The 21,693-nt window shown below is 38.9% G+C and overlaps 1 protein-coding gene across 1 annotated transcript; it reads left to right on the top strand.

Annotated features, from left to right (window-relative positions):
• Window positions 1-247: 247 nt before the first annotated feature.
• LOC149022512 (uncharacterized) lies at window positions 248-1,737 on the top strand. Its single transcript, XM_089147295.1, has 2 exons — window positions 248-1,065; window positions 1,156-1,737. The coding sequence occupies exons 1-2, from the start codon at window positions 675-677 to the stop codon at window positions 1,338-1,340; spliced, it is 576 nt and encodes a 191-aa protein (XP_089003421.1). The 5' UTR covers window positions 248-674; the 3' UTR covers window positions 1,341-1,737.
• Window positions 1,738-21,693: the final 19,956 nt, after the last annotated feature.

The following is a 21,693-nucleotide window of genomic DNA, read 5'->3' as shown; positions in this document are numbered from 1 at the left end:
TCTATCCCGTCCTTAGGGCCAAAATGTTTAGCCCAAGTCCTATTTGGGCTCAGGGCGAGCTTAGGGCGGCGGGTCAGGCCGCCAGGGCCAAACTTGCACCTAGGTGTAGATGATCCAAGTTCAAAGAATCTGAACCTAATTTAATAATATTGTGGATTTTGTGATTGATCATTGGAAGCTTGCTAGTTGCCCATAATTTAAAAGATGCCATCCCCACCCCCAATTTTTTTAAACCCAAGACCACCATTCAGCTGCAAATATCCAGGTTGAGTAACCGAGTCGACAAAAATGATTAATGTTATCAGCAGTTCTTCACAGGTCCTACATTGCTACTTTTGTCTTCTCCTACCTCCACACCCATAAATTCACCTCCCCCAGCTTCATCCATCACCACCCCGAACAAGAGAATTGCTGCAGAAGATGTTCATATAAACAAAACCCATCTTCTCTTCTCCTTCCTCCTTCCACCTTCCACCTTCAACCCTTATCTTTACCTTATCTCTTAACACCTCTCTAATTCTGGTTATGATCGCTGTGAACAACGGGGAACCAGAGAGCCTAAGCTCTTCCCCTGCTCTCGGCTTCCCCCATGTCAGATTCTACCGTTACCGCCGCTTGAGGTGATCTTTTCAGATACCCAGTTCACAAAACGTACAGAGAGAGACAGAGAGATCATGCCGAGCCCCTCCAAGAATGGGCACCGAAGAGGAATCGAAGAGAACGGTAGGCACAAAAAATTGGGAAACAGGGCAGCTTCGTTTCATGGACGAGCCCATCTGGTTGAGACTGAAATTCGCCGCCCAAAGACTGTACCGGATCTGCTTTCTGCCGGAAAATTGCCTGAAATCTCACGAGTGACGCCGGCCAAACTGACGAAGTTGCTGTTGAATGTAACGATACAGAGGATCTTGGGAGCTGTACAGGTGTTGATGTCGCCGGAATCGACTGTCGGAGACCTGATTACGGCGGCGGTGAAGTTGTACGTTAAGGAGGCAAGACGGCCTTTTCTATCCTCGACGAACCCAGCAGACTTCGATCTCCATTATTCTCAGTTCAGCTTAGAAAGTAATTCTAAAAGAAGTTGAATTCTGGGTTTTTTGCTCTGAATTTTGATTCTGGATCAATTTCTGATTTGGTTATAATGATTTGGAACAGGTCTAGATAGGGAGGAGAAGCTGAAAGAACTGGGCTCCAGGAATTTCTTCTTGTGCCTCAAGAAATCAAAAGAACAAGCTGCAGTGGATGTGCCTTCTTGTTCATCGTCTTCTTGTTCGAATCAGGCTGAAAAGATTTCGAAAATCGCTGCTCCCTGGCTTAGGTTCATGGGTTTTTCGTTGTAGTTTGTGTTCTTGGTTCAAATTTTACCTTATTCTGTAAATTAGGAGGAAATAATTATAGATTTTCAGATTTCTTGTATGGGCTTTATTGCTGTTCTCGGGGAAGAATCCATCGTTAAGGACGAATCTGTTTCTTCATCTGCTGTTTTCGATCTTCCCAGGAATGTTGTTTTCAATTTCAGAAATTCTAAATCAGCCGAGAGTTTGGATAAAATTATGTCAATTTGAAGTTCTAATCTGTCGCAACCTTAGGAAGCTTCCTTGCTCTTTCCTGCATGGAACCAAATATTTTGTATTTTTTTCATAAATAAAGTTTGAGTATGACATGACAACTCCCTAAGTGGACTAAACACAGCGTTTGAGCTTTTATTGCTAAGACAGGTTTTAGCTGGCTTTGCTAATCTCACCACATTATTAAGATAATGTTCACGGGTGTCAATGGTTCGGGTTTTCTTGGGGAAGGTTGTCTTGGTCTAACGGTAGCCATTGAAAAACACTTACATGCCTTATCACGATGATCCATTAAGAAAATAACCGCAGAGCGGTTTCGGAATTATGGGGTTTGTGTTCAAAGAATAAAGGTTTGAGCTAACGGTTTAGAATTGGGTTTACTAACGGTTTCGGTTTGGTTTTATTAACGGTATGTTTTGAGTATCTTATTGATATGTGAAATTTATCAAGAGTATGTGAACACATATAAGCATTAAGTTATCTCCAAGTCTTTTGTGTTGAGTGTTTAAAATCAAAAACTTTTTTTCTACAAAGAAATAAAACTTAAAGAACTAATATATAAAAGAAAGCTGGCATCTTGATGAATTTTAGTGGGTTGTCTTTGCTTATTTTCCTCCCTCTTCTTGACACTTGTAAAAGTAAATCAAAAGAAAGCATTAAAAGATTTTCAAATGATAATACATTTGTTAAATATTTACAAAGCCCATATTCCAAATGGTAAAAGATTTGACAAGCTTGATGTTTGCATATTCCAAAGCAAAATAATTAAGGAAAACAATAAATACTTGGGGGTTTTTTTTGTCTTTTACATTTAAATTAATTTTATTTTATTTTATTTCTTTATAATGGGTTTAACGAGTTAGTTCGGATTCGGGCTGGTTTCGGGCCAAACGGTTAGGGTTAACGGGCCACACACGGGCTGGCTTTGGCTCAATGACCATTGCAGGTGAAGGAGCCCATTAAGTTTCGATTGGTTGGCGGTTCGGGGTATAGTGGCCTGATTCGATCCGGTTTTAACAGTTCGAGTTAGGTTTTGATACCCTTAATAATGTTAATAAAATTTCTTTTTTCTTAGGAAAGGTTGTCTTGGTCTAAGGTAGCCAATGCTCTTACATGTATTATGACGATGATAACCTTTTTGAAGAAAAGAGGGTTAATTATCTATTGAAAAATAAATAGTTAAAGAAATAATTTTTTTAGGTGGTGGGGACTTATATCATGACAAGCATCGAACCTGTGGCTTCTTTATTAAGAAATGTCCACCATTTTCGTTCTATAAATAAATAAATAAATTCAAGAGGAATGTAGAATATTTTGCTTGTTTAAATATGAAACGTGTGTACAAGCATCTCTCAAGCTAAACTAAAGGATAGACTATCTCCTATTTGTACATGGGAGGAGAAAAAGGGTGGTTCTATTGTTTTCTTTTTTCCTTTTTAAAAATTATACTATGTTTTATTATTGTTATTATTTTTATTAAGTTTAAAGATCTTAAATACATCTATTTTAGATCATAAACTTAAACGTAGACCAAGTTAATAGAAAATTATATTCACACGGAAAGCTTAGTTTAAGCTATAAATATCCCACACCTAACTCTTTTCAATGGTAATGCTCATTTATTTGCTTATTCTCTAAAAGCTAATGAACTTGGACATCTAAAGCCTTATACTCGAGATAGTATTGTATTTGAATTTGGCTTATTCTCGAGATAGTATTTAAAGCCTGATCTCCCACGTTGGCGGAGCTCACGCTTTGTTTCTTTGAATGGGGTTTGGACCAATCTTTATGAGTTCGACCGTGGTTTACTCAAAAGGTCAAATGCCAACACAACAAATGTGATAAAATAATTATCATTAGGTGTTATTATATTTAGGAGACGCACAATAAAGTAGCTTTCAATAATATCTCGCCATATTTTAGTAGTCTTCTTAAAAGAAAATTAAATGATTGAACTATTTATAGATTTATCCATCAAAATTGAAGTGATAAAGATTTTTATCTTGTGATCAAAAGAAAAAAGAAAAAAGAAATAAAAAATAAATAAAGTATAAACACTCCTTTTGTTTAGATAGTGATGATGGGTTAGTCAAGCGGTTAAAGACCTGCCCTCCCACCAGGAGGTCTTGGGTTTGCACCTATTCGGCGGCCTATATTAGTAATTTAGTTCCCACCCCATAGTAATGAACATGATCACTCAATTTTTATATTTATAATTATTTGAACTAGAAAATATCATGTGTTGTCATTGCAGGGTTGATAAAGTGGTAAGATCCATATTTTTCAGTAGAGAGCTCATAGGTTCGACCCTTGCGGACAACAGTTTTCCCCCGAGAATGTAATTGATGTGCACGCAAGTCGATCTAAATGAACCTTACACAAATCCAAAAGAAAAATGGGAGAAAATCGGTTAAAGACCCAATTTTCCTAGGGGAGGTCTTGGATTCGCAGCCACTTGGCGGCATTAATATAAAGCTCCCCCGAGGAAGTAAATCGTGGTGTTCGCAAGCAGTGGCAGAGCCACGTTGGGCACGTTGGGGGAGGGGGCCATGGCCCCCCAAATTTTTTTGAAATTGTAAATATCCTTGTTTTTTTTTTTTTTTTTATCTCTCTATCTTTAAATGTGAAATACCACTATTTGCCCCCCTCCAAAAATTAAAAAAAAATTTAAGATAAAGATGATGGGTACAAATGTCATTCATAATCTTTATCTAATGATTATCATTAAATCCCTAGTTTTAAGGAATAAAATGTTAAATTCTAGTTAAAAACTAACTCACGATCCATGAATTTCTCCTTATATATTCTCTCTTATTTTTATTTCTATTTATTCTCTCATGAATCTCTTCTTTTATTCCTATTTTTTTTCTTTTTTTTTTCTCACACTCTCACAAAATATTGAAGTAGTTAGAAAATTTTGAAATTTTCCTAAATCTTCTCCACATTAGGTATTCACTCTCTCTTTTTCAAATTATTCATTTCTCTCTCTCTCACTCACGAATTTTTTATTAATTTACCTAATTTTTAATGTAAACTCTATATTAAAATATAATAATATATTTTGATATGGGACCTACAGTGGATCCCACATTGGGCCACATACATTTGGCCCTCCCCAATGTTTAATCCTGGCTCCGTCCCTGTTTCGCAAGCTGGTCCAAATGAACCTCAATTCCAAAAAAAAAAAAAAAATAGGAAAAGAAGAAAAATGCGTCACGTTATATTGCATAGGATGCCCGCATGAACCCATAAAATTTGTATCGTATGTATATAAATGCATTTGATTATTAAAGTTAATTCTAGAAATGTGTGTAACAGAGAACTGAAAACACACTTATTGAGGGGTTATGTCACCCAAAAAAAAAGCCGAATCTGGACAACCAAGTTGATGTCAAGTGGGCATCTGCCATGCTGTGGTCCATCAGAGCACACAACATCCTCCATTATTAGGAATTTGTGATCAAGATTGGGTCCTAATTCTTTGGACCCCACCCCACCACGCCCAACATCTGACAGGTACCCAAATCTATGGTCCCAGACATATGTCTGTCAAGGGGTTGGTTTTCGTTGCTCTCAAAGAAAAGATTGAATATTATTTTGTTATATAGTTTGGTGACAAATGGCTGAAAGAGAGAACAAAAAGACAATCTGCTTGGGGTGGGGTGTTGTGTTTATTAATTAATGTGGAAAAGAAAATCACATGTGGTAAACGAGCAGATTGTATCAGCTTGACTCTGAAGGTGAGAGGATGGCGAAATAGAAACAACCCGCCAGAGTGGAGAAGATATAGACTTGACACATCAATTGCATTTTACGATCATGTTTTTGAATAATAGTTATCATGTCTTTATAGATTTATGTGGGGTTAATTTTTTATGTTTTTAAGAAAGACTCAGTGTGAAAAGTGGTTTGAAGAACACCTTATATGTAATTAGAAATGTTAAAATCAATGATGAATTGTTTACGATGTTTAAGAAACACATAGGCATTCATTCCAAGTCCTCTATAGCAAGAAGAGGTGTGATGCCCTCATATGTTATTATTTTATTATTGTGTGTGAATGTGTCAATTTTTAAAATTATTAAAAGATTCAATGATTGGTTTGGTGGTTTAATCAAATGATCTGAGTGTAGTTATAGGAGTAGCTTAAATGAGGCTAGATCCAATTGACATTTGGTCAAGGTCAGCCATCGTTTGTAGGTCCCACAACAGTTGAATTAGACTGAACTGAAAACGACGAAATGATCAACATAATTTTTTGACTCCAGAGGTATTAATATTCATACCTCAGAGTGGGCCCCGCATAAGTAATAGTGCGGGTCCACGAGCCTATAAAGAAGCCCATTAGGTAAAATTATATATTCTCTCTCTATATATTATATGATATGTATTATATATAATACTTAAGATAAAGAGGAGAGAGATGGAGGGAGTGACACCTCCCACTCTCTCTCACCTGACATGGTAAATTTTTAGGAAATGAGGAGGAGGTGTTAAAAGTAAAATTTAAGATGAAAAACATATTTTTCTTATTATTTTGGGCGTAGTACATGAGATGAAAGGAAAGAGAAGAGAAATGTTTCAGATTGCAGAAACAGTTAGAAGATTGGGGTGAGGTCATTAAAGGAGAGAGGGTAGAGTCGGAAGATTGGGGTTTGTTACTTGTGCGTGAGGTGAGTTGAGAGAACAGAGAAGAAGAGTTAAGGAGGAGAGAGAATAAGTGGACTGTTTAAGAAATTGAAGAAGAAGCCATTAAAGAGGTTAAGAGAGAAGGAGTGGTGAGAGAAGAGGAAAAGAGGAGAACGTGGAGAAGAGAGAGAGAAAATGAAAGAGGAGAGAGGAAATATAAAAATAAAATAAAGAAAAAAAGGGAAAAACTCGTGTTGGTTCTCACATATTCGAAATAACCATTGATTGTTCGGGGTACAAGAGGGAAAGCGAATTTTAACCGAACTAGTATCAAACACACATGGAACAGGGACAAGTAAGTGATATTGACCAACCAATGTATGTTAAGTGGGTGATTCCCTTTAGTAAATATGTAGTATTCACATGATAACATAAAATTTATTTTATGTATTCGTTGATGCAATTTATGGAAAGTGTATGATATATGTCTTTGTGTATTGTGCAAGAATGCATGGGATTGGATGACAGCTCAATGACTTGATTAAATTGCTTGAATTGGAATGCTGATAGTATTCTTGAACTGTTAATCATGATTTTGAAATAATGCTTATGCATGTTAAATGTAAATTATCATGCTCTCATGTTTAAACGATTGGATTGTATGACTGTGTCAAGTTTTATTTAGATGAAACTAAATGATAATTGAAATGAAAAAGGTACATTGAAATAGACAGAGCATGGTAACGTAATACAGAATTGAATATGAAAAGAGTAAAAGAAAAAGAAATGAAATGTAATGGCTTCTGTAAGTCCTAGTGCTTAATGTACCCAAATGGGAGGGCATGAAGCAAGACTGAAAAGTGAAAAGATTGAGTCTGTGACGATGGCAATCCACGAGGTGTACAAGGCCTTGTGCCTAAAAGCCACTTCGGTGGTGAAGAGAAATGTGCATCCTCTGGATTTGCCTAGGCTCAAGACTATAATGCCAAATAACAGAAATGAAAATAATCGAAAGGAAAATTAAAATGCATAATGTTATATGACTTTGATGCATTATGAATTGCCTGACTTACTTACATGGTTGTCTATATTGCTTACTGGGCCGCAAAGCTCGCTATTGAAAATGTTGACAGGTTCTCAGATACATGATAAGGGCAATGGTGCTGCCACCTAACAGTATCTTTAAAGTAGAAGATGGAAAACTTTTCTTTCCTTTCTTTTTGTTGCAACTGATGTATTGCTTAACTAGATTGTAGATGTATATATTTCTTTGAGACTGTATGTATTGAACTAGACACTGTTGAAAGGTCAAATGTAAATATAACATGATTTTAGACTTTGTATATCTGTTTATGAGTCAAACTGTCAAACATGTTGTTTGTTTTGTTGTTGAGAATGTTTAGTTTAACATTTTGTTTTAGTAGTTTTAAACAGGTTGATAAAGAAAGGAACTGTCACGTGCTCTAGTTAAATGTCCATAATGTGGACCCCACCAAGCCTGTGAAAACTAGGGTCGTGACAGAGGTGGTAACAGAGCAATAGATTCTGTAGACTAGAATGACTGATGATATAAGAAATTGAGAAAAGAAGGCTTAGAATTGGGGGAAATGAATTTTAATTTAGTGAATGGACTGATCTGAGATTCAATTGTTTAATTGATAATATCGAGGATTTGACTAGTGAGAAAAAGATGAGAAAGCCGGTGAAAGGATTGACTAGGTAATGTCCTAGATGGGGATGGATAAATTGGGAAGAATAGATGTTTTTAAACATTGAATTGAGATATGATGATATTTTTACAATTATATGAAATGAATTATGAGTTGTGAGTATTATAACTCAACTTATACGTATATATGAGTGTAATGTATGATATGAGGATTGTGACTCCATTAATAGATATATAGGATTGTAGTGTATGATGGGTAGAGTGTGACTTGTATGCATGACGATGATATACTAAGATATTATATCTTATAGATGAATGATTCTTCAATGACTGAGATGAGGATATGAGTGATTGTATGACTAAACTGAATGAATGTAAGGACTTTGTATATAAGCCTATGACTGTATGATGAGTAATAGTTTACATTACTTTGTCTATGCATGATTACATTTTGGTTTGAAATATATGTACTTGTTTCAAACATAATGATAAATGATTTCTCATGTGAAGAACTTTATAAATGTAAGACTGAAATGGATTAAAAGACATCGTGCTAACAAGCACAACCCTTGTGATTAGACTGTAAAGTGGAAAGACTGGGTCTAATCCAATAACATCAATCTATGAGATGTACATGGCCTTGTGCCTTGTAACTGAAGCCACTTCGGTGGTAGACTAAAGCCACTTTGGTGGTAAGATTCAAAGCACTTCGGTGGTATAGACAGATGTACATCCTCTATGATTCACTTAGGCTTATGACTAAAACTGGAAAAGGAAATGAAATTGAAAGGATTTGAAAAGAAGTTCAGTTGATAGTATACATTTTCAATATGATTGAATAAGGTATTTTTGTTAGGTTTTTTATTAAAATCTATATTATCTATATATTAAGTGTCAAAATTAGCTTTTGCATTTCTTTTATTTAATTGTTTTGTTTGTGTGTGGGACCCTTGAGGTAAGGGTGGTAATGAGGCACATGAGGTAAGGGTGGTAATGAGGCACCATGAGTAAAGGAGGCCCTTCATGACCTTGGTTATGAGGCTCTTCATGACATTGGTCATGGGTCTTAAAGGTCTTGATCATGGTGATGAGGTGGGCTAACTTGAATGGTGGAATTACTCAAATTCTAACTCTTGACCTTTATTTCTCATTTCAACTTCATGACCATTCATGGCCATTACCATGAGTGGGGGTTAAGGTCTTTGAATGGGTTAAAGCCTATTCATTCCAAAGAAGTGAATATGAGAGTAACTTCCCCAAGTAGTGGGGAGGTTAGGTCAAGGGGGTTTATTCACATTAGTGGAGGAGGGACAAACCATTGATTCTCCATTAGTGGAGAATTGATTCTCTCCTTGTGGGGAGGTGTGGTTTGGGCCTATATAAACCCAACCCTTCCTTGCATATTGTGTGCGATTGAGACACTTCTCACTCACACTATTTGTTTTACAAAGTTCATTTCTATCTTGAGTTGTCTAAGTGTTGTGCTATAGCTTTTGGCTCCTTGAAGGGACTAGAAGAACTACCTCATCTTCTAGTTGGAGGTTGCTTTATCTTGGAGGTGGTGGTGCGAAGAACCCTTGGTAGTAGGGTGCATCAATTACCTTAAAGACAGCATCAAGGTGTGACTCAACCTCATCGATCGGTGGTTCGTTCGGTTGCAACTTCAAGCTCTCCGGATTTGCTAAAGACGATCTTCATCTCTCAATTGTATTGCGATTTCATCTTTGTATGTTTGAAGAATTTGTAATACAATTACCCCTTGTTTAAGGTAATTGATTTGAAAGATCTAATGGCAAGTCTTGGAGATGGCAACTTCAACAAAGACGGAGACAACAACATTGAGGTTGTTGATGGAATTAACACCGGAGGAGATCCTTCAAACAATACCGTTGAAGGTAATGTCAACAAACAAGGTGACGACACTTTCCTTGCCATAGATGGTATGAGATATCCATTCCTTGCTACTCATGATTCAATTACCACTAATGTAATTCCAACAGTGACAGATCTTATCCCGGATTTGGGTAAGATGAGGATTGTCACTGAGTTCGACAAAATTGAACAGTTTGGAGGTCAAAACTTCAAAAGGTGGAGGCAAATGTTGCTATTTGCCTTAGCCCAAATTGGGGTGGCATTTGCCTTGACTGAACCCATGCCAGAAAAAAGTATTGATCCTGTTAAGGAAGGCAAAAGGGTGGCTTGGATTCAAGCGGACTACCAATGCAAGAATCGAATTCTGAATGCATTATCTAATGACTTATACCATGTGTATAGTTCATTAGAATATGCTTATTCGATTTGGGATGCTTTGGTTAAAAAGTATTCTCTTGAAGATGTTGGTTCAAAGAAATACTTGGTGGCTAGCTTTCTAAATTTTACTATGAAAGATAGTGACACAATATCAACCCAAATTGATTTATTTCAAATTGTGGTTGGGAAGCTAGCAAAAGAGAAAATGGTCTTACCTGAAGAATTTGTAACCGGTGCCTTGATTGAGAAACTTCCACCTTCATGGAATGCTTTCAAGATGTCTATGAAACATAAGAAGACAGGATTGACCTTAGACCAGTTGGTTGTAAGGATCAAGATTGAAGAAAGGAACCGGTTCAAAGACAAAGGTGAAAAAGACCTTGGAGAAAGTCGCCTAAAGCGAACTTGGTGGAAACCAACAAGCAAAACAAGAAGAGGAAAAGTCATCAAGAATATGATGAGTCTTCTAAGAAGAAGAAACTAACTTGTTTTGTTTGTGGAAAGGTTGGCCATTTTAAGAAAGATTGTAGGTTCAAGAAGAAAAAAGTTGAAAAGGTGAACCTAGTTGAAGATGATGTGTTTGTAGCTATGATCACGAAGCCAATTTGGTTGAAAAACCAAAGGATTGGGTGTTGGATAAGCGGTGCTACAAGACATATCTGTGGTGATCTCAAGATGTTTTCCTCCTATTCCATGGGCTCAAATGATGAAAAGGTATTTATGGGAAACTCCCAAAGTGCCCCTGTTATGGGAAAAGGTAAGGTGACTTTGAAACTTACTTCGGGAAAAACTATTGTTCTCACCAATGTTCTCCATGTGCCGGATATTAGGCGAAATTTAATTTCAATTCCTTTGCTTAATAAAGTAGGAATGAAGTTGGCTTTTGAAAGTGATAAGGCAATTATCACTAAAAACAATGTATTTGTGGGAAAGGGATATCTTAGTGAGGGATTGTTTGTACTTAGTATTTCCAATGTTGTAATTGAAAAGGCTAGTACCTCTTCTGCTTACTTTGTTGTTTCGTCTAATTCTTTTGATTTGTGGCATGGTAGATTAGGTCATAGTAGTGTAAAATATATCATCAAACTATGCAAGTTAGGGATGATCACCGAAAAGGTGGAATCTCCCAAGGACAAGTGTAAAACTTGTGTGGAGGCTAAGTTAACCAAAATGCCTCACAAGACTATGGATAGAAAGAGTGATCTCTTGGAAGTGATCCATAGTGACTTAAGTGACTATAAGTCATATGAGTCAAGGGGAGGAAACAATTATATTATCACCTTCATAGATGATTATTCTAGATATACCATGATTTATTTGCTCAAATCAAAGGATGAGGCCGGAAAGGCATTTATATCTTACAAAACGGAAGTTGAAAATCAACTTGGCAAGAAGATTAAAAGACTTAGAACCGATAGAGGGACTGAGTATTTTAATCTTGATAAGTTTTGTGAGGAAAATGGAATTATCCATGAAACAACCGCTCCTTACCAACCGGAATCAAATGGGGTAGCGGAAAGGAAAAATAGATCTCTTAAAGAGATGATGAACTCTATGTTGTTGAGTTCTAATGTACCACTTGATATGTGGGGGGAAGCCATGTTGACTTCATGTTATCTATTAAATAGAATCCCACATAACAAGACCGGTATGGTTCCATTTGAAAAATGGTTTGGTAGAAAACCAAGTATAAAACATTTACGTGTTTGGGGCTGTTTGGCCAAGGTGTTATTACCGGATTCCAAGAAAAGGAAACTAGGTCCCAAAACATGTGATTGTGTGTTCTTGGGGTATGCGTTAAATAGCACGGCATACCGATTCATGGTAATTAAATCCATGGATGATGTTATTGAACCAAATAGCATCATAGAATCAAGGGACGTTGAGTTCTTTGAAAGAATATTCCCCTTTAAATCTGCCTTACCTATAAGTAAGGAGAGCCAATTGATCAATGGGGAGTTGGATCCAATTGAAGAGAATATCAATCAATTGGGTATTAGTGATGGAAATCAATCAGGAACAAGCAAACGACTCAAAAGACCCAAATATAAGGATGATGAGTGGCTTGTTTACTTGGTAGATAAGGATCCTCTTAATTATAAAGAGGCTATCACATCACTAGATGCCATCTTTTGGAAGGAGGCAATCAAGAGTGAACTTGATTCAATCTTGGCGAATAATACTTGGGAATTGGTAGATTTACCAATTGGCTCTAAAACTTTGGAGACCAAGTGGATATTTCGAAAGAAGTTAAAAAGTGATGGGTCCCTTGATCGTTTCAAGGCTAGACTTGTTGTCAAGGGATTTAGGCAAAAACCAAACATCGATTATTTTGACACATTTGCCCTTGTGTCAAGAATTGCCTCAATAAGAGTTATGTTGGCAGTTGCGTCAATACATAACTTGGTCATCCATCAAATGGATGTAAAAACTGCTTTTCTAAATGGTGATTTAGAAGAGGAAATTTACATAAAACAACCAGATGGTTGTATTGTAAAAGGACAAGAGCAAAAAGTTTGCAAGCTTAGAAAATCCTTATATGGATTGAAGCAAGCGCCTAAGCAATGGCATGAAAAATTAGACAAGGCTCTAATTTCAAATGGCTTTATCATCAACAATGCCGAAAGGTGCTTATATAGCAAGTTTCACGGTGGTAAAGGCATTTTTATTCTATTATATGTAGATGATATGTTGATAATAGGAACGAGCTTGGCAATAGTGAATCAAACTAAGCATATTTTGATGTCTAATTTTGACACAAAAGACTTAGGGGAAGCTGATATGATTCTTGGGATCAAGATCATCAAGCAAGGGAATTGTATTTCACTATCTCAAGCTCGTTATGTGGAAAACATACTTACAAAGTATGGCTACCATGAACTTTCAGCAGTCAAAACACCTTTTGAGGTGGGATGTCATTTGAAAAGGAACTTGGGTGAACCAAGTGAACCGGGAAAAGGTATGCACAAATCATTGGTTCAGTTTCATATCTTATGAATTGTACACGTCCGGATATTGCTCTTGCGGTAGGAAAGTTGAGTCAACATACTCAAAATCCTAGTAAAGAGCATTGGAGTGCAATTGATAGATTACTAAGGTACCTAAAAGGTACTATAGACTATAGTTTATACTATAGTTGTAAACCAACAGTTTTAGAAGGGTATTGCGATGCTAATTGGATTTCGGATACAAACGAATCCTTAGCCACTAGTGGGTATGTGTTTACACTAGCGAGGCGGTGCAATATCTTGGAAGTCCACAAAGCAATCATGTGGAACAGGCTCTACCATGGAAGCTGAGTTCATAGCCTTAGAGAAGGCGAGAACGAAGCCGAATGGCTTAGAAGTTTAATGGCGGATATACCATTGTGGGAAAAACCGACGCCATCGGTATCACTACATTGTGATAACCAAGCAGCTATTCACTTACCCAAAAAAAAGGGGGACAAAGGAAAAAGAAGGCGTATCCGCCTTAAACCCAACTCTTGGGGGGGGGAGGGAGAGGGGGGGGGGGGGGGTTTGGTTTGTGTGGAGGGGGGGGGGGGGGGGTTTGTGTTTTTTTGTGTTGGGTTTTTTTTTTTTTTTTTGTTGTTTTTTGGTTGGGGTGGGGGGGTTGTTTTTTTGTTTGGGGTCGTTTTGTGTTTGCCTTTTGTTTGGGGGGGGGTTTTGTTTTGGGTTTGGGGTGGGGGGGAGGGAGGTGTGGGGGGGGGGGGGGGGGGTGTTCGCGGGGGTGGGGGTGGTGGGGGTTTTTTTTTGTTTTTTTTTGTGGGGGGTGGGGGGTGTTTTTTTTTTTTTTTGTCGATCGCCTTGAACCGAAGTTTCTCGCACTTGAACTCCTCGAGATCTGATTCGATCTGGTTTGCTCCTTGATCAATCAACCTCTCACTCCTGAAAGAAAACAGAATCACGGTAAGAAACGGAGCCGATCGTCTTGATCGGCGTCTCGTCTCCGACGATCTAGTCAATATAGAGTCAATGGTGTTCCCGAGCTCTCTCTGGAGCTTTTGGAATGCTAGTAATGGAGTTCAATCGAGTGAGTCTAGAGTTTCGGTTGATTCCAGAGACTTACCTTCTCACGGATCTTCCCTCGCTTTTATCTTGGCTTTCCCGCTTATAATACTCTTTAAATCATGGCCATCGAGATCATTGCTCCTCTTTGGACGCCTTCGATCATCTTAGCTTTATATCTCAATTGAACCCGGTTGAGATTGGTTTGACCGGTACAAACCGGCAATGGATATATTAGTTACAACATAAGCCCCCAAGCTGCTGATCGAGTCGAGCTTGTATGAGACTGCAGTCGGGAGGTTTTATCCTTTTCATAAAAAACACACGACATCTCTTGTCCGGCTATTATGCCTTTTCCCCAGGTAATTCTCGGTTTCTTCAAAACCTTGATGACAAGTTACCGCATCATATCATCATTATCTTGAAATTCTGCTTATAATTATATTTCTCATGAGATCATGTCCTTCGTATTGGTTGACATTATATTACTGTATTCAGCCCCCAAATTATCTTAAAACCGGCTGAAATCACTTTGTCTTGTCGAGATCTTTTCTGAATTTTCAAATATAACTTTTTAACTTCCTTAGCGTTACCGCCGCTTTGATCAACGACTTCATCTTTTTCCCATGTATTGCCATCATATTGTTCCCTTGTCTTTTCACACATCATCTTCATTTTTTCAATTGTTGTTTTTCATGCGTTAGGTGATTAATCCCACGCATCGGTTACGAAAGGTAATGACCATTGATTTTGGACCATCGTGTATTTCCCCCTCCTTTCAAGAAATCCTCTCTCATTCTTTATATATATCATCCAATTGTCGCCTTTTCCTTTCCGTACTCTGTTCTTCTTCGCGAACACCAACATACCTATCTGCTAACTTCTTTATTACTCCTTTTCAGATTTTACCTTTTCAATTTCCTTCTTCTTCCTTGCTTATCTCCGCCATGGATCCTGCTTCCAATCCTTCGATTACCAGTATCTCTTCCCAACTTGATATACCTTCAAACAGAGAGCAAATGAAAAATGTGTCTGGTGCTTCTTCCTCTTCTCAACATGATCCTTGATTGGAAACCGGTCCCGTATGCTCATGGCCGAAGCCATCCTTCCTTATACTCCTGTCAACATGTCCGGAGAAAAAATGGACCCAAAGCATGCCGGTCTGAATGGTATCCCACTAAAATAAAGAAATCCCCCTGGATTCTTACTTGGAAAGTTACCATTTTCCTTCGATGCTAGAGTATGGGTTCCCGACTCCTACGATCGTCCTTACTCGGTTAATCCTGGTGTTATCACCATCTACCTTGATCACCTTGATTCGGGTTTTAGAATCCCGCTGATTCCCGTAGTTCAATCTTTGTTGGACTATTATCATGTCTGTCCTTCTCGGCTTACTCCAAATAGTTGGAGGCTGGTTTCTTGTTTTTTTTGCGTTTATTCTCCAGGATGAATCGTGTCCCGTCTGTTGATCTCTTCGGAAATTATTACACCTTGAAAGTATCCCGCGAACGTGGATATCTTCATTTTGCGAGAAGAACCTGCATTTTGGGTGAGCGGGGGAAGAGAATCCAAAATTTTCATTGATTCCTCCATTCCCCATGACAATAAGCAATGGCGGGAAAAATACTTCTTCTGCGCTATTCCAAATCCAAACTTCCGGTCTCGATGGTGTCTTCATTCCTTGGAATCCTTATCTCCTCTAAAAGTACGTCCTGTAACTTCTTGAATATGACCGAATAACCTGGAGAATGATTCCAGTTGGAACTCCCATAGATGCGGCCAAGTTGAAGACGGATGCGGGTCTCATTAGTCATGGTCTCTTTCCGGGTAAAGATAATAAGCTGTTGTATACCTTTCTATCCTTTTGTAATCCTTACTCATTATCATATATTTTTTCCATCGAAGTAATTGCTCGTCCCATCCTTAATGTTGCTTGACTTACGGAGAAGTGTTTCGGAGGAAAAGAAGTCGATTCTAGGGTTATTAAACCCTCCAAGAAAAGAAAACATCTTGCCCGTCATCTTTCGAAGAAAAACTGCTAAGAGAGATTCCCACGATCAAGAGAAAACTACCCCGGCTCAGAAAGTGCCATCGGAGAAGATCTTGATGTGCAAATTGTGAAAACAGTTGCAAGTGAAATCCCTGGTCCCAAGATGAGGACCTCCAGAACCTCAACCTCCAATACACTGAGATGTAGACTTAGGTCTACAGGTCCAGTCTCTGACCAGGGCCCATCTGGTTCAAAGAAGAAGAAGAAAAGAAGAAAAGAAATTCATACCGCCCCCATAAAAGTTCCTGTTGTTGAAGATAATCCATGTGAAGAAATTCCTCATGATACTTCTGTCTTCCCAGAAAAAATGGTTGAGGACGAAGGTCAAGGTAAGGATTTATTTGACTATTCTTCGACCATACGAAGAAAATTGCTGGGGACATACTAACATATGCTGTGGGTGGTATTATTGAAGAAATAGCCGATCAACTATGTGATGAAAATATTGATGTTCCTGTCTCTCCCTTGGATGTTGTTGCCGAAGACCGTGCAAATGAAATTTCCGCTTCCGTTTTACCTTTGTCCATCCCTGTGTTGGATGTTGCTGTCCCAGATACTGATGTTCTTGCTCCCCCAGATACTAATGTTCCCCCTCCTGAGGAAAATGATGAAGATGTTCCTCCTCCTGAGAAAAGTAATGAAGATGTTCCTCCCTTGGAGGATAATAACCAAAATGTTTCCCATGGAATTCATGAAGTAGCTCTCCCAGAGAATAATCCTGTCCCCCCTGAAGCCCTCGTGGTAATTGTCCCTCATGAAGATCAAGAAAATATCATCATGCAGACTGGTTCAAATGATGCTGCTGTGAATGTTAACCCTAAGAATATTCTTGAGGTAGCTGATCTCCAACCAGCCCCTGATCAGGTTGATGATACCATGAGCAATGCTGATTCTGGGAATCCTTTCCACCCTGAGTGGTTTTTAAAAGAAAATCACACGACCCGGCCGTAATTGGGAGGCTGCCGGAGAATGGGGTACAAAGGCGAGAATTCCTCGCGACAAGAAGAATCTTGCACGAATGTACGATTCGATCTTTATTCTCATGGGTGGGGGTAAGAATTAGACCTCTCCTTCTTTTTATTTATTTAAAACTAATTCACTTTTGATCGATTATTTATATTGTCTTTAATGTATACATATATATTGATTGATAAACGAGATGCTTTGGAGCTGCCTTCAATGCATTTTACGAAGTGTTGGGAGAGAGAAAACTTTGTCTCGGGAAAATGTTGAACCGATCAAGAAGAACTTCGAATTGGTTAATGAGGTACGGGATCTTCGAAGAAAATTGGGATCTTGAGAAAGAAAATTAAACGACGGCTGAGTTCGAGAGAAATAGATTTGATGAATGATCTTGATAGTTTGCATAATGATTATGAAATTTGCTCGACCATTGTCTTTGAATTGCGGGAAGAAGTTTCTATGTTGAGAGAAGCCGTTTTGAATCATAGGAATGAGCTTTTTCAACTTAAAATGTTAAAGGATGATGCCCTTGTGGGGCCAAAATTGCCACGGGTGAAAGAGAAGATTTTAAAGGAAAGGCTGACCAGAGCCTTGGATGCAGTCACAAAGCATTGAGAAGGAAAAGAATGAACTCCGGGAGAAGTTTGATGAGATTGAGAAGTTGAATCTTGCTTTAGAGTTGGCACAAGAATATCATGTGAAAGCCTTGAGTTCAATTTCTGCTGGAGAAGTCTACTTTGGAAGATAAGAATAATGGTTTGGAGTCAAGGCTAAATGAGATGACGGTGGAAAAGGATAATCTCAATGCTTCCTTTAATTTGGTTTCTAAGGAGAAAGAAAACCTTCATGCACTCCTGGATGAAACTTTAAAATTCAAAACTTTGTTGCATGAAGACTTAGAGGCGAGAGAGGAAGCAGTTTGAAATTGAAAAGAGGAGAATACAAAATGAGAGCGAGATAGTTTTAAACTCGGTTACCTCCTCTATAAAGGAAGTTGGAGATAATCCGACTTTCCTAGGGTTTTGCAAAAATATGGTAAAGGACTGCTCGACCAAATTTTTTCGAGAGATCCTTAAGACTCACCCTGGTTTAGATTTCAAGTTGTTACCTCCGAGTTTCTCCCTTCTAGAACCTTTTTTGATCTTAGGAATTTGAAGCATCCCGATTCGATTGTTCATCGGAAGATGATTCCGATGATGATATGAGTGACTCCTCCAGCTCGGCCCGGATCATTACGCCGGTGGTTCGGATGATAATGATGATGATAATTTACTGCTCAAAGAGATGAAGATATTGCTGCTAATGATCTTGTTGATGTTGATCCGTCGATAATGCTACGAGATGTTGATCCATCTACAAAATCACACATATGAAGAAAACACTCTTTTTGCTTTATGGACTTACCTTTTTCTTTCTTGCCTACCTCTTTTGCATATGAGGGTTTTTCTTCTTCTTTTTTTACTTGTCCGTCTTTTATGTGAATGAAAATTTCTTCCCTCCTTCTATTGTGATTATTTTTATATTATATATATCCGATCACCTCGTTGAGCCTTTGAAGAGCTTCAATGTAACCCGATCCTTTGAGTAACTTTGATCCTTGAGTTATGATTAATTCCGTCGTACTCGATCCAAATGATGCCTTAGAAAGATGGCCACTGGAGTCGACTCGGAAAGTCGGGATCACCCTCGGTATGCGGAATGATCCATGATCGGCTTCGAAGCAAGCATCACTGGCCTCGGAAGGCCGACCACTTGGGTCGACTTCGGAAAGTCGGGATCATTCCTCGGAAGGAACAATCCGGGATCACCCTCGCGAAAGGAATGATCCGTGATTAGCTTAGCGTGACCACGGCTACCCGAGCCTAACTCACGAAGAGTCGGGATCATCCTCGGTACGGAATGATCCGTGATCAGCTTCGGAAAGCATGACTAGGCCTCGGAAGGCTGGCTACTTGAGCCTAACTCACGAAGAGTCGGGATCATCCTCGGTACGGAATGATCCGTGATCGGCTCGGAAAGCATGACCGGGCCTCGGAAGGCTGGCTACTTGAGCCTAACTCACGAAGAGTCGGGATCATCCTCGGTGCTGGAATGATCCGGATCAGCTAGCATAATCACGCCTCGGAAGGCTGGCTACTTGAGCCTAACTCACGAAGAGTCGGGATCATCCTCGGTACGGAATGATCCGTGATCAGCTTCGGAAAGCATGACCAGGCCTCGGAAGGCTGGCTACTTGAGCCTAACTCACGAAGAGTCGGGATCATCCTCGGTACGGAATGATCCGTGATCAGCTTCGGAAAGCATGACCAGGCCTCGGAAGGCTGGCCACTTGGGCCTGACTCCGGAAAGTCGGGATCATCCTCGGAAGGAATGACCCTGGATCAGCGTTGATATGGCTTGATCAGAAGAAACTGGTTCACGTTGATGTTTCTTGGTTTAATAACGAGAAAGAAATTTTGGATGACCCCGCTTAATAAAATGCATTCTCCAAGAATACAAGAAAATTCTTTCTACCGATAATATTTCTTAAGGTGAACTACATTCCACGGTCGTTTCAAACAACTTCCATGAGAGTCCTTCAGCCGGTATGTGTTTTTGCTCCACGGTTTTTGTTACCACATATGGTCCCTCCCGGTTTTGCGAAAGCTTTCCACAATTCCTTGGATCGACGCTGATTTTTTCCTCAAAACCAAATCTCCTACTCCCGAAAGATTTATGTTTGATTCGAGCATTATAATACGTTCGTTGTTCTCCTTTGATATTCCATATTACGGTATAAGGCCTTTTCTCGACTTCATCTAAAAATTCGAGGTTTGCTCGTAGTCCTTCTTCATTAGTTATTGGATCAAATCCTTCATATCTATTTGATCCCACCATAACTTCCTTTGGAGCCAATGCTTCGATCCATACGCCGATCTGAAAGGTGTTTCACCTGTTGGGGTTCCCGACCGTAGTCCTATATGCCCATAATACATGAGGTAGTTCATCAATCCACGGACTATGCGCTTCATCCAGTCTCTTTTTTATCCCCTGCCAAAAGTGTTCTGTTTGTTACCTCAATTTGGCCATTGCATTGAGGATACGCTACGAGATGAGTGTTTGCACTCAATATGATAATCTGCCTGAGAATTCCTTGAATCTCTCATTGTCAAATTGTGGTCCGTGATCAGTCGGTAGAATCTTTGGTAGGCCATATCTGAATATGACATGATTTCGAAGAACTTTTCAATTTGACTCGTGGTAGTTGTTGCCAAGGCTTCTGCTTCTACCCATTTCGTAAAATAATCGATTGCGGCCACCACAAACTTTTTCCCTCCAGCTGCAACGGGAAAAGGTCCCAACAAATCCATACCCCACATAGCAAATGGGAGAGGATTAAGAATTGATGTTAGCTGCTCTGTTGGCTGGCTCTCGAATTGGTGCATGAATCTGGCATTGATGACACCTTTTTACATACTCAATTGCCTCAGATTTCATTCGTGGCCAATAAAATCCTTGTCTTAAAATTTTATATGCCAAAGCTTTCCCACCTAAGTGGTTTCCACAAATTCCTTCATGAACTTCAGATAGAGCATAAAGAGCATCGGAGGGTCCCAAACATTTCAACGGTGGCCTGAAACTGTTCTTTTATATAATAACTCATTTTTTAGAATAAACCTGGCAGCTCTTCTTTTTACGATTCTGGCCTTTTCTCTATCTTCAGGAAGAATACCATCTTTTAGATATTGCATAATAGGATCCATCCAAGATATCTCTGCATCAATTTCCATTATCTCTGGCTCTGAATATGCCGGAATATCTAGCTCCTCATAATATACAGTTTGTGGAATAGAAACAGACTTTGCGGATGCCAATTTTGCCAGAGAATCTGCTTCATTGTTTTGATTTCGAGATATCCTTGTGGATCGAGAACCGTGCGAACCACTCCTTACATTGTGATACTTTTTTAAGATAGCTGACCATTCGATCATCTTTCGCACCATACGCTCCCGTGACTTGACGACCACCGTTCTGAATCACTTTTTACTTCGATGCTTTGAACACAGAGAGATCTAGCTAGTCGTAATCCTGCAATAAGAGCTTCATATTCTGCTTCATTGTTTGAAGCATGAAAATTAAACCGAAGTGCATTTTGAATTACAAATCCGAACGGACTTTGTAAAATCAATCCCGCTCCGATCCTGCGAATGACTTGACCCATCTACATGCAAGGTCCATATAGAAGATACCTTACTAGAATCTTTTTCCTCCTCTGGTGATGAAATACTTTCAGCAATAAAATCAGCCAAAACTTGTGCCTTTATTGCAGTTCTAGGTTTATAATCTATATCATGTTCTGTTAACTCTACTGCCCATGATACCATTCTTCCTGCCAGATCAGGTTTATGCGGTATTTTCTTTAAAGGCCGTTAGTAAGAACGATAATTGGATGAGCTTGAAAATAGGGCCGGAGCTTCCTGGCTGCTATTATTAAGGCGAAAGCCTGTTTCTCAAATTCCAGATATCTAGATTCTGCATCTAACAATGTATGGCTTACAAAGTAGATAGGATTTTGGA

This window comes from Hakea prostrata, chromosome 3 (assembly GCF_041222555.1).
Source record: "Hakea prostrata isolate BN-2017 chromosome 3, UWA_Hpros_2, whole genome shotgun sequence".
Classification (NCBI taxonomy): Eukaryota; Viridiplantae; Streptophyta; class Magnoliopsida; order Proteales; family Proteaceae; genus Hakea; species Hakea prostrata.
Note: the sequence above shows the minus strand (reverse complement) of the source record. Positions and strands in the feature narration are given on the sequence as shown.

Coding starts and splice junctions, on each gene's coding strand:
- LOC149022512 (XM_089147295.1), top strand. CDS start 675: ATGCCGAGCCCCTCCAAGAATGGGCACCGAAGAGGAATCGAAGAGAAC. Junction 1,066..1,155: donor TTCTCAGTTCAGCTTAGAAA/GTAATTCTAAAA, acceptor GATTTGGAACAG/GTCTAGATAGGGAGGAGAAG.